The 13232-nt window shown below is 43.1% G+C and overlaps 1 protein-coding gene across 4 annotated transcripts in view; it reads left to right on the forward strand.

Moving 5' to 3' along the window:
• The window catches only part of fam171a2a (family with sequence similarity 171 member A2a), a 48194-nt gene that overhangs the window by 10893 nt on the left and 24069 nt on the right, over window positions 1–13232 (forward strand). The window contains exons 2-3 of one of the 4 annotated variants that reach the window (XM_052543705.1): window positions 5498–5565; window positions 5648–5725. Coding sequence is in view for 1 of the 4 variants with exons in the window: in XM_052543698.1 (XP_052399658.1) it covers window positions 5498–5725 (228 nt within the window). In the remaining 3 variants the exon portion in view is untranslated. Of the gene's footprint in view, window positions 1–5497; window positions 5726–8110; window positions 8357–12770; window positions 12799–12967; window positions 13039–13232 lie in introns of those variants that run through there. The other 3 variants (XM_052543709.1, XM_052543698.1, XM_052543712.1) reach the window with 3 other exon arrangements.

Here is a 13232-nt window from a genome sequence, read left to right on the forward strand (position 1 = left end):
ACATCACAGTAACGTTTTTTTTTTTGGTAAGCAACAGATATTGTCAATATAACCACTATTAGGGATAGATGTAAAGTTAATTGAATTCTGTTTTTGTCTGAATTTGCAAATTCAGGTCTTTCTAAGGTGATGTCATGTAATGTCAAGACAATCTTTTATTTAAGGCTCTTTATAGCATGGGCTGTTGGTGGGCGGAAGGGTACAGAATAGCTTGGCAGGATTTTCTGGTTACACGGGCAATCACAACTTTAAAGAGTGTGTCTGGCCATCAGCCCACCATGAACTCCCCGGGCAGCTGTTCAAAGGTAGGAATTTCTTTGTTGACACCAGACACCCTAACACTGAGAGGAAACGGAAGATTTATCAGCAGCAGAGCCCCTGTAAACCTGACCTCTAAGGAGATCCTGCTTCACATCATCACAATGTGTCTAGATATTTTGCTTAGTGGGTATAAAAAGCTTTAGGAAAAGAACACATGAAAAATTGGATATTACATCATCTATGTAAAACATGTAATGGCCCAATGCCCAAAAAACACAAACCAGCCAGACATCATCTAGTGCAGCAGTAGAGGCTTGCTTATAATGTTAATTCTGTTTTGCTCAGTTTATTATGTCTAATATGAGTTTGGTGATGTCTCGAAACATTAATCTAGATAAGGCTTTAGAAAAGGTTGCATGTTTGGGTTTGCAAAACCAAAATCTAGTTCTGCCTTAGTGCTCATTTTGTAGATTTTTAAATTTCATACTTGGGTCCAAATTTTAAGCCTGTTTTTGCTTTTATTCTTGATAGTTATTTTTATTTTATTTTTTGTAAAAGCATTGTTTTCCTTGATAAATATTTTTCTTTTTTTAAGTGCCCACCACTGACCGATAAAGTGACCAGTTTTGTTAACTTCAGACTTGACATTTCGGACATTTCCTCTCATCAAACTGTGCAGAAGTCTATAAATTCCCTGAACAATGGGTTCATTAGAGCTGAGTCAACACATTTCTGCTGTGCTTTTCCTCTCGGGGGTTGTATCAATACCTTTAGAGCCCTTAGAAGAAATAGTTTTCCTTTCCAGCTAAATTTTGCACTCTGGATGACTGTTTTGTTTTTGCAGGCCTTTAAATCTGTAACGATTCCTCGAGCTAAATATTTACAGAGTCAGACCTTGATTTATTTGATCTTACATTGGATTTTTTTCTCAAATTCAAGCAGCATTTCCCCTTGCTGCTTGGTTATTTCCCTCACATAACATCCAACATGCTGAAAATATCTGCAAAAGCATCATCTCATGAGGTTGCCTAGAGGAGACAGGGACTGCATGCCTCTCAAATGTTATCACATGAAGAGTAGATATGCTCTAGTTTTAGCTGAAGAATTAATAGCAGGCTCTTTGTTAGATGTTTTTTTTTTTTTTTGTCTGATTATTACATACAGTTTTGTCCTGCTGAGCAGGACCTGGGTTAGTATTTTCCTGTTTTCCTTGGCTTAGGACATCATCCAGCTGCTGCTGGGGAAAGGGTGAAAATGATTAATGAGCTGTTCTATATCTGTGACCCAGGACTCTCCAAACTGTCTTACACAGATGGAGAGGTGAGAGTTTGCTCTTCATAACACAGATGCAGACACAAATAGGGCAATTTTCTCAGATGAAAGTTTATGCATTTATTGCTTACAGGCTACTGTGTGTGTGTGTGTGTGTGTGTGTGTGTGTTTTATATTTTGTACATTTATTTTATATTTTTGTAGTCATTTTATTCATTATGTTAATACATTTTATTATAATATAATGTTAATGTATTATGAAATTAATTTGATTGTTAATTTGATTTAATTTATGTAATTTTATTTTGTGTATATTATTTTGGAGTTTATTTCTTTTATAGCACAGATCATTGTGATTACCCACATAATCATTCACAAAATCATGTGTATGACACATTGTTTATTATATTTTTGTTTGGGTGACTTATGTGAACATATTCATTTGAATAGTGCACCTCACTTCAGCAACTGTAAGGTGTTTTATTTATAGAAATCAACTTTATCTATGTATTAGGCTATCCCTTATGTATTTATTATGTTCTGGCCAAACCTTTACTTGCATTTGGTGCTAAGTGAGTGTTACTTTTGGACCTTGAAAGCACACATACATCAGTTCCTTGTGTTTATTCAGCCCTCACAGTAAGGCTACGGCTACACTGCCTTTATGTCTGAGACTTTGTATGCAACCCTGCGAAACCCAGTGGTTTTGTCTAAAAAACAACAGGGTGGTCTGGAACTATTGGTGACACCAGGACAACCTTTTTGCCTTGGTGTAAACTGGAGATTTGTCTTGTAGGATTTCCCCACTCGACCATCTTTCCCCGGTTTCACACTGAAGTCACACTTGCCTGAACAATGAGGCTTTCTAATTTAAAACCCGATGGTGTAATTGTTTGGCAGTGGAACACATTTAAAAAAGATAGAGAGAAGAAAAGATTCACAAATCCTCCAGTTAAGCTCTAGCAACAGCAACAACAACATTTTGGCTGCTAAAGAGGCAATAAATAAATAAATAACTGATTGGTTAATATAGATAATTGTGGCGTTTGAAATGTTTATGGTCCATTAAGCATTGCTAAATTGCATTTCAGACCTTTCAGCAGGGTAGAAATGTTTGTTGTTTTTGGAAAGGCATATTCTCCCTAAGTACTTCACTCAAAAGTGCTGTGCTCTCCATTCAGTCTCATCAGATGCCTGTAACATAGACACAGTCAGCCTGCTGGGAAACGCTCCTCCTGACACACCGTGTTCAGAAATGAGTGGAAAAGCTTTCACTCCTTAATACAAGTAAATAATGATAAATGTATGTTTCAGTTTTCAGTGTAGCACAAGTTAATTTTTCCGCTGAGGCGCATAACTTTTATGTCGCAGAAAAGTTTCCTGGATTATTTGCACTTTGCACTTCAGCTGAAACAATAGACAGGAAGTGGAATTGTGTACAGGAAATCCTGGTGGTTGAGTGGACTCTGAAAATGTTCCTCTTAGTGATCTTGAATGTGTTATATTATATACACTATATATATATATATATATACAGTACAGACCAAAAGTTTGGACACACCTTCTCATTCAAAGAGTTTTCTTTATTTTCATGACTATGAAAATTGTAGATTCACACTGAAGGCATCAAAACTATGAATTAACACATGTGGAATTATATACATAACAAAAAAGTGTGAATAGCTGAAAATATGTCATATTGTAGGTTCTTCAAAGTAGCCACCTTTTGCTTTGATTACTGCTTTGCACACTCTTGGCTTTCTCTTGATGAGCTTCAAGAGGTAGTCACCTGAAATGGTCTTCCAACAGTCTTGAAGGAGTTCCCTGAGAGATACTTAGCACTTGTTGGCCCTTTTGCCTTCTATCTGCGGTCCAGCTCACCCCTAAACCATCTGGATTGGGTTCAGGTCCGGTGACTGTGGAGGCCAGGTCATCTGGCGCAGCACCCCATCACTCTCCTTCTTGGTCAAAAAGCCCTTGATGCCTTCAGTGTGACCCTACAATAGTCAATAGTCATGAAAATAAAGAAAACTCTTTGAATGAGAAGGTGTGTCCAAACTTTTGGTCTGTACTGTATATATATATATATATATATATATATATATATATATATATATATATATATATATATATATATATATATTATTGTGCTATTTCTTTTTTTGTACAATTTAATAGAGTGTTTTCTATTTGAATATATTTTAAATTATTGTGCTATTTCTTTTTTTGTACAATTTAATAGAGTGTTTTCTATTTGAATATATTTTAAATTATTGTGCTATTTCTTTTTTTGTACAATTTAATAGAGTGTTTTCTATTTGAATATATTTTAAATTATTGTGCTATTTCTTTTTTTGTACAATTTAATAGAGTGTTTTCTATTTGAATATATTTTAAAATGTCATTTGGTCCTGGCTGAATTTTTAGCAACCATCACTCCAGTCTTCAGTGTCACATGATCCTTTAGAAATCAATTTAATATGCTGAATGGTGCTCAGTAATCATTTCTTCTTATGATGTTGATGACAAGTTGCACTGCATTATTTCTTAGTGGAAACTGTGATAATTAGTAGTTCATAATTCTTTGATAAATAATTGAAAAGCATAGTATTTTTGAACTGTAAATCTTTTGTAACAGTTGTCTTTACAGTCACTTTTAATAATTTTAATGTTTTTTTAATAAAGGAAAGTATTAATGTTGTTATTAAAGTATTAACAAACTTTTAAATGGTAGCGTGTGTGTGTCTACATATATTTATATTAGGGCTGGGCAATTTAACACATTGTTAACGCGATTTTTTTTATTATTTTTATGAAACTTGTCCTTCTCTGGTCTAGTCCTTCTTGCTCCACTGAGTTTTACTATGGATAATATTATGAAAACAAGGTAGCCATAGCCAAACAGTTCGTTAAGGGAATATGACCTTTTCTGTGCATGCAGGTGGATTCTGCCTCTGTGTGATTCATATGGGTTCTTTGAATATAATCATCATTGTTGTGCGATTAGATCTGCAGTGCATGACTGGTTCAAAAATCTCATTTTCAGAAGCAAACTTGTGTCCCCTTGCCAGGAAATGAAGGGACCCATTTTTTTCCCCCACAGTTAGCCTGCTGACATGCCCTAGTATCCATGGTAACATGCATCAATTGACCCATTTAGAATCAAAAGAACGAGAGGTTCTGAAAGACACTGCAGCACGTGCGATCGAACAGGACGTGAAGCAAGCATTGCATGAATGGAGTGTATAAAAGTTCTGGTTGGGAAAACAAGACTTGTTCATGACTTTTCCTTATTAAGGACAATTTTAATTTTTCACATAATTTTTATAGAAAGATTTATACTGTATGTATTTGCAGTAAAATGTTAAATTTAATGTCCGTAGAAACAAAAAAAAAAACATGTACCCAGACCCTCAAATAAAAATAAATGGACAGGGCACAGACTTGCTGTCTTCCTGGCCTGTTTACATGTCTCTGATTGTGCCCTTGTAAAAGTACTGGGGGGGATGAACCAGGTCATCCATTTCGAACAGTAAGCACATGTCCTCAGCTAGACAGGTTTGCTGCATTTGCCCAGTGTCAATCGAACATGGTGACAGTCATTCTGTCTCACTGAAAGAGCTCAAAGGCACTCCATGTTTTCGACTCTTTAATGTAAACAAACCAGAGAACTTAACATGTAGGATCAGCACAAACACTTCTAAATATAGTCGTCTCATCTGTTGAATGCCACTGGGTCTAAAGGTGTCTAACATAAACAGTGAATGTGTTGATAAAAGAGACTTGACAGAACTTTATTTCCATAAACGGATGTAGTCTCAGGTAACTTGTGGCACAAAGTCTGGTCCACAGTGGCGTTTTCTCAACTGTGACAGTATATTCAGAACTGAACTAACTGTATTAAAATGATTTTCTTTTACAAAGGAATACTGCTTAAAATGCCTTACATTTCTTGTTTCCACAGAGGTGCTGATTAAAGTCCAGGTATTTGACAACAGCGACCTGTCACCATTAAAGGAATCCACAGTTCAGGTATGTGGAAACCAAATGGTCTTAGCATCCAGCCTTGCAGGAGAAGATGGGATTGTCACTCTTGCGTTCCTGTACCGGCCAGGAACATGGGTCATCGTCACAGCATCAAAGCACGGATTTGTCACAAACTCAGCTCCCTGGCAAGCCAGCCGCATCCCACGTGAGTACTTCCTGTACTACTATAGGACAGAACATTTTTGACATGGTGTCAGGGGAAGCCTGCATGTTTACTGTTAGAAACAGAGTATACGGGTTCATTCTGAAACTCACACGCATTAACTGGACTTTCTGTCAAACTGCTAGAGTAAGACCCATATGCGTCTATGGGCTTTTCTGGAATCATGCTAATGCCTTATTAAAAATGCATAAGGCATTTGCCTGCAGATTAAAAGACCTCTGGTTTCAATCTAGATGCCCAAAATGTTACCATTTAATTAGGTTGCTTTTGAGTAACCTTGGAAAGAAACACAAAAATAAGTATCCAATAACCCCTGATTTATATTACGTATTTAGCACACGTTTTTATCCAAAGCAGCTTCAAGTAAATTTTTGGTAAATGTATTATTGGTTTATTAGCTATTACATTGCCATTCCAAGTGCAACTGTTAGCATGATGACATTTTTGCTCATGGCCTCAGTCAACTTTCCAAATCTGATGAGTGATTTGCGACCTGTTGGCTACATCCTATCATTTAGATGAACCATCTAGATCTGTAATCCAGATGAAGCTTTGCACACAAATGGACAGGAATGTTAAACAACACTCACTGGGCTGTGGAGCATGCTGACCCGTGTGGTGATACCTAGCAGCTGTTCGGAGTCGGACCCCGGACAGTCATGTCCTCTTTTGACTCTCTCGCTCTACAATTGGTTTAATTTTATTTGGACAACAGCCTGTTCTCTGCCGCCCCTCTCTCCACCCAAACCCCACCCAGTTATGTGGTCAGACCTCTGGGGAAGGGAGGCAGTGAAATCATGTATTTCAGCAAGAAGCTGTCAGTACGAGCAGCTGGAAGGCACTTATCCAGTGGGGTTACAGATATGGAGTTAGCCAGTAAATGTCGTGCCGGACCAGCCAGGCTGGTGGATGAAGGCATCTTTAGTATGACAATAGCCTCGTAAGGGTGGCATTACACACATTCCCATTCCCTTTGGTCATACCAAATTAGGAGATGCTGTCAGAAATGTGGACAACTCAGATTGTGTAGATGACAGATCAGAAGGAGTTTATGTTATTCAGGTCAGTTTACAGGAATCAATATAAGATTCAGATACTATGTCTGAGGGATATAAACTATTTTGAATGTATTCTTTTTTTAATTATTTGACATGACCAACCAACTAATCAATGTTTGGTATTATTTTAATGGGCTTCTATTTGGCTGTTAGGTTTCTTAAAGACAAAGTTCCCCTGCCAGTAAACTTCTGTTATGGCTGATCCTTGTCTAAACTAAAAAGCAAGCACAGTTTGTAAGTAATGTTTATATACATAAATGGTATATATGGTTTGCTAACCACACATGCTTGTTATGCCAGTAATGGCTATAATATTACTACTATTTAACAAAATCTGTTTATTTGGCAGACTCGTGTTTTCATCTGGATGGTTGTTTTATCACAGGACAGATGGATAACATGACTAGCAGTGGTGTGACAGCTGTGCAAAAGTGATGGGATGCCAATCATTTGACTGGCAGTGTTTTGGTCCAACTCCAGATTGCATACTGAACGTTTCTATAGTAATGTCACCATTTTCTGTATGTGATTTAGCTTTATGAAGGTTAACATTTTGACTCTCATCTATTTGGTACTGAAGCCACCTGCCCCCCATTCCTCCTGCCTTTCTCTTGGCCATACTGAAAAAGGGTCCCCGCAGCACTTTGATATTCTGAGTGAGTCATTCTCACACAGTGATGAAGCAGTTGCTTGCAGCTCAGATTAAATCCACTGAAGTCGGGAACACTTGTTCTTCCCCCAGTGGCCTATCTCATGGTTTAACTCAATAACTCTTTTTTACTTATTTTAAAGAATGATTTTTTTGCCATTTGCTTCATGTTAATATTAGCTTAAAACCTTCTACAATGGCAAAAATGCATTTGGATACCTGAAGGGATAGTTCACCCTCACCCTCATGTTATTCCAAAACTGAATTCATTTCATTTTTCTGTGTAACACAAAATATTTTATCTAAAAAAAAAATAAGTCTGCAGCAACTATTTAAAATTATGACCAATGAAGCTTAAGATTAAAGCCGGATATTAAAATTCTATATTATTTTATCTAAATCAGTTATAAATAAAATCTAAAATCAGTCCATTTAAATGCTACAAGTGAATTTAGACATGCATACTATCATATAAAATTTATATTATTTTTGAGATCTGCTAAAGATTACATTTAACAGTGCTATTAAATTATTAGTGTTTTTAAAGATTAACTGAGCGTTAGATGACCCTATAACCTTGGCTGATAACAGATATTGTACCAATATAGTGTGCATCCCGAAACATCATTCTGGCTGTCACATCCACACAAGGAGAGGAGGAGATGGGTAAGTGTTTACGTGAAGCTTTATTAACATAGGACTTTTAACAGAGCAAGTAAGTGTGGTCACAGACGATGAATCTTCAAGCACTGATCAAATAGGTGAGTTCAAGCACAAGGCTAGGCCAGACAACAAAGAGTCACTTCCCTTAATCGCTGTGTCTGAATCTCCACAGAGTCACAATATGATCCACAAGAAGCAGACAGAAGATCCATAAGAGCGTCCATGCAATCTCGATTCCAGCCGGTGAGTGAATGAGTGAGGTGAGTATTTAAGGGTGTGGTAATTGCTGGTGCAGGTGCAGGTAATCAGTATTCAGGTGACGGTTCACGTGAGCGGTGCAGGGGAGATTGAGTGGATGGTGACTGGCAATGGTGACTGGGGCTGAGGGAACGAGCTGAGGGTGTGACACTACCCCCCCCCCCCCACGGGTGACTCCAGGCATCCTAGAGCGGCGACGGGGACGACCACGACCTCTGGGAGCCGGGCGGTCTGGGTGTTGTCGGTGGAAATCTTCGAGGAGAGCCGGATCCAGGATGTCATTGCGTGGTACCCACGACCTCTCTTCGGGACCGAACCCCTCCCAATCTATGAGGTATTCCAGGTGGCCGTCCCGCCGCCGGGAGTCGAGGATCTCTTGGACCTGGTAGATGTTGTCTCCGAGGATCTCGGGTTGGTCTGGAGGGGGAGGCGGTTCTGGTTCTGTGGAGGAAGGAGAAACTGGATCAGTGTGACGTTTTAACAGTGAGACGTGAAACGTGGGTGAGATCCGGTAGCGTGGTGGTAGGTCCAGGCGGTAGGTGACGGGATTTATCTGAGAATGGATGGTGAACGGCCCTATGTAGCGGGGACTCAGCTTTTTGCAGGGCAGTCGGAGGCGGATATCCCGAGTGGAGAGCCAAACCTTGTCTCCAGGTAGATAGACGGGATTAGGCGATCTGCGTCGGTTAGCGGTCTCTGTATGCCTCCGAACTGCCCGTTGGAGATGGACGTGAGCTGAGTCCCACACCCTCTCGCTCTCCTGGAACCAGTGATCTACCGCGGGCACTTCAGAGACTTCTCCTGACCAGGGAAACAGCGGTGGTTGATAGCCTAAAACACATTGAAAAGGGGTTAAGCCTGTAGTGGTTTGGCGAAGGGAGTTTTGGGCATACTCAGCCCACGGCAGATACTGGCTCCAGGTATCCTGGTGTTGGGAGCAGTAAGTACGGAGGTACCGTGAGATCTCTTGAATCTTCCGCTCGGTCTGGCCGTTGGTCTGCGGATGATATCCAGAAGATAAACTGACGGATGTTCCGAGGAGTTGGAAGAACGCTCGCCAGACCCTGGAGACAAACTGAGGTCCTCTGTCCGAGACAATGTCCTCTGGAGTGCCATAATTCCGGAACACGTTGGTGAAGAGGGCTTCGGCGGTCTCGAACGCTGTGGGAAGACCCTTTAGTGGGATTAGTTTGCAGAATTTAGAGAAACGATCAACAACAACTAGAATGGTAGTATACCCCCTTGAGGGGGGAAGGTCAGTGGCGAAATCCACCCCTAGATGGGTCCAGGGTCGGCGAGGAATGGGCAGTGGTTGTAATTTACCCACGGGAAGTTGACGAGGTGTGGTGGTAACGGCGCAGACCGAGCATCCGAGGATGTACCGGGTAACGTCACGAACCATGTTAGGCCACCAGTACTTCTGCTGGATGAGCGAGAGGGTTCGCCTGCTGCCAGGGTGTCCTGAGCCAGGTGACGTGTGCGTACTTTCCAGTAGGGGGAGTCGCTGGTTGGTGGGCACGTACATTAGACCCGTGGGTACCTCCGGAGGTGCAGGCTCCTCGAGGGTGGCGGCTCGGATTTCCTCGTCGATCTGCCAGAGAATAGGCGCGAGGAAAACGGAGGGTGGTAGAATTGAATCAGGCTTGTTGGTGTCTGGATCTGGTGAGTACATACGGGACAGGGCATCTGCTTTAGTGTTCTTGTGACCTGGTTGATACGTGATCTGGAAATTAAAGCGAGCAAAGAAGAGTGACCACCGAGCCTGACGAGCATTGAGTCTTTTGGCATTCTGCAGATATTGGAGATTTTTGTGGTCGGTGACAACAGTGAATGGGAACTGAGCTCCCTCTAGCCAGTGCCGCCACTCCTCAAGGGCGAGTTTAATGGCCAACAACTCACGGTCTCCGATTCCATAATTGCATTCGGCAGGAGAGAGTTTCTTAGAGAAGTACGCACACGGATGGAGTGAGCAAGGTTCACCAGACCTTTGGGATAGCACGGCTCCAATGCCGTGATTGGCCGCATCCACCTCTACGACGAACGGTTTGGACGGGTCAGGATGTCGAAGAATGGGCGCTGAGGTGAAGAGGTGTTTAAGATGGCTGAAGGCTTCTCGAGCTTGGGGTGTCCAGCGCAGCCGGCGCTGACCTCCTTTTAGGAGGGATGTTAGAGGAGCAGAGTGCAGGCTGTAGTTCTTGATAAAGCGCCGATAGAAATTGGCAAAGCCAAGGAAACGCTGGAGTTCTTTCACCGTTGTGGGCTCCGCCCAGTTGGTCACAGCATCTACCTTGGCTGACTCCATCTGAACTCCCTCCGCAGAGATCACGTATCCGAGGAAGGAGACGGTAGTGCAGTGAAACTCACACTTCTCAGCTTTTAGGTAGAGGTGGTGGTCTCGGAGTCGTTGTAAGACGTGGCGGACATGGGTTTGGTGTTCTTCTATGTTCCGGGAGTAGATCAGGATATCGTCTATGTAGACAATGACGAATTGGTGGAGATAATCACGGAATATTTCGTTCATGAAACTCTGGAAGATGGATGGACTGTTAGCAAGCCCATAGGGCATAACCTGATATTCGTAGTGCCCGGCAGGGGTGATGAAAGCAGTCTTCCACTCGTCTCCCTCTCGGATACGGATCAGATTGTAGGCACTGCGGAGGTCGAGTTTGGTGAACACCTTGGCTTCACGCAGTTCCTCCAGTGCCGCCGGAACGAGTGGTAATGGGTAGGCGAACTTGACGGTGGCGTCATTTAGCACTCGATAGTCGATGCATGGTCGAAGTCCGCCATCCTTTTTGGGGACGAAGAAGAAACTGGATGCAGCTGGAGATGTGGATGGTCTGATGAACCCCTGATCGAGAGCCTCCTGGATGTATTCCTCCATCGCCACCTGCTCAGGACGGGAGAGTGGATATATTTTCCCATGTGGTAGCTTGGCACCTGGCAGCAGGTCGATACAACAGTCCCAGGGCCGATGTGGTGGTAATCGGGTGGCTTGTTCCTTGCTGAACACATCGGAGTAGGAGGAGTAAAGGGCAGGCCTTCCTATGGAGGTGGAGTGCAATTGAAGGTGCGGTGGCTCGGACTGTGAACTCTGGACTGGTGAACGGTGAATGTGACTCTGGCATCCCGGATCCCATGCCTGGATCTCCCCCGTGCTCCAGTTGATTTGTGGGTTATGTTGGGCCAGCCACGGCCTACCCAGGATGACGTCAACGGTAGCGCGAGGAAGTACGAGGAGGGCCAGTTGTTCCCGGTGTCCGTGGGGCAGAACGAGTTCCAGCTCGTGTGTCCTTCTGGTTATTTTGCCTCCCCCTAACGGTGATCCTTGGATGGTAGTGATACGGTAGGTGGTCTCATTCTGGGTGATGGGTATACGGTGCTTGGTTACAAAGTGAGATGAGATGAAGTTGCTTGCGGCTCCGGAATCCACCAGGACATGGATGGAAAGATTGCGTGAGTTAATGGTTATCTGGGCTTTGATATGAGGTATGTGAGATACAGATGGGGTAATGGAAACTGTACTCACCATTGGGCGAGGCGGACGGACCGGGCAGGCGTGGATCAGGTGAGTGGCCTCGCCACAGTATAAACACAGCCGCTGCTGGATGCGGCGTCTCCGTTCGGCGGCATCTAGGCGGTAGGAGTCGGTGATCATGGGTTCCTCCTGGTTTCGTTGAGGCGAGGGCGTTCTGGCTGATGGAGAGATGGTATATGGAGCCGGGGAGGCACAAGCCGAGAGGTGCTGAGCAACATTTATAGTTTTTTTTATGAATGTCTCGAGATTGACATTATCGTCGTAAATGACCATTTGCTTTCTGATCTGGGGCTTTAAACCTTTACGGTATGCAGCTAGCAGGGCAGTTTGGTTCCAACCACTGGTGGCGGCTAATGTCCGGAAACGGAGAGTGTAGTCGTGAATCTCCGTGGCTCCCTGGCGGAGATTTAAGAGTTCATCATGGGTTGAAAGAGGAGTTAGAGCCACCCCGAACACTTCCTGGAGGTGGGTGGCGAAGGCATCGAATGAGGATAGAACCGGACTCTGGGAGTTCCAAAGAGCCTCTGCCCATTGGAGCGCTCGTCCGGTGAGGAGAGAGATCACAAAGGCGACTTTGGTGGCCTCATTGGGGAATTTACTGGTATTCGCGTTGACGAACAGTGAGCACTGCAGAATAAACCCCCTGCAGCCACTCGGTTCACCCGCATAGCACGCGGGACGTGCAAGGGGCGTGCTGTTGGTGGTGGAAGCACTAGTTTCGGTGGGTGGTGAAACTGACTGTATTACTTGGCGGAGGGCAGTCACCATTTCGGTGAACGGGTCCGAAGCCGCTCCCTGAGCAGCAGCGTTAACATCCATGGGAGATATGAAGTTCTGTTTTTTTTGGGCTGGAATCCTGTCACATCCACACAAGGAGAGGAGGAGATGGGTAAGTGTTTACGTGAAGCTTTATTAACATAGGACTTTTAACAGAGCAAGTAAGTGTGGTCACAGACGATGAATCTTCAAGCACTGATCAAATAGGTGAGTTCAAGCACAAGGCTAGGCCAGACAACAAAGAGTCACTTCCCTTAATCGCTGTGTCTGAATCTCCACAGAGTCACAATATGATCCACAAGAAGCAGACAGAAGATCCATAAGAGCGTCCATGCAATCTCGATTCCAGCCGGTGAGTGAATGAGTGAGGTGAGTATTTAAGGGTGTGGTAATTGCTGGTGCAGGTGCAGGTAATCAGTATTCAGGTGACGGTTCACGTGAGCGGTGCAGGGGAGATTGAGTGGATGGTGACTGGCAATGGTGACTGGGGCTGAGGGAACGAGCTGAGGGTGTGACACTGGCTGAATTCCGTATTATCAAATCAGG

Source organism: Carassius gibelio, chromosome A3 (genome assembly GCF_023724105.1).
Source record: "Carassius gibelio isolate Cgi1373 ecotype wild population from Czech Republic chromosome A3, carGib1.2-hapl.c, whole genome shotgun sequence".
NCBI lineage: Eukaryota > Metazoa > Chordata > Actinopteri > Cypriniformes > Cyprinidae > Carassius > Carassius gibelio.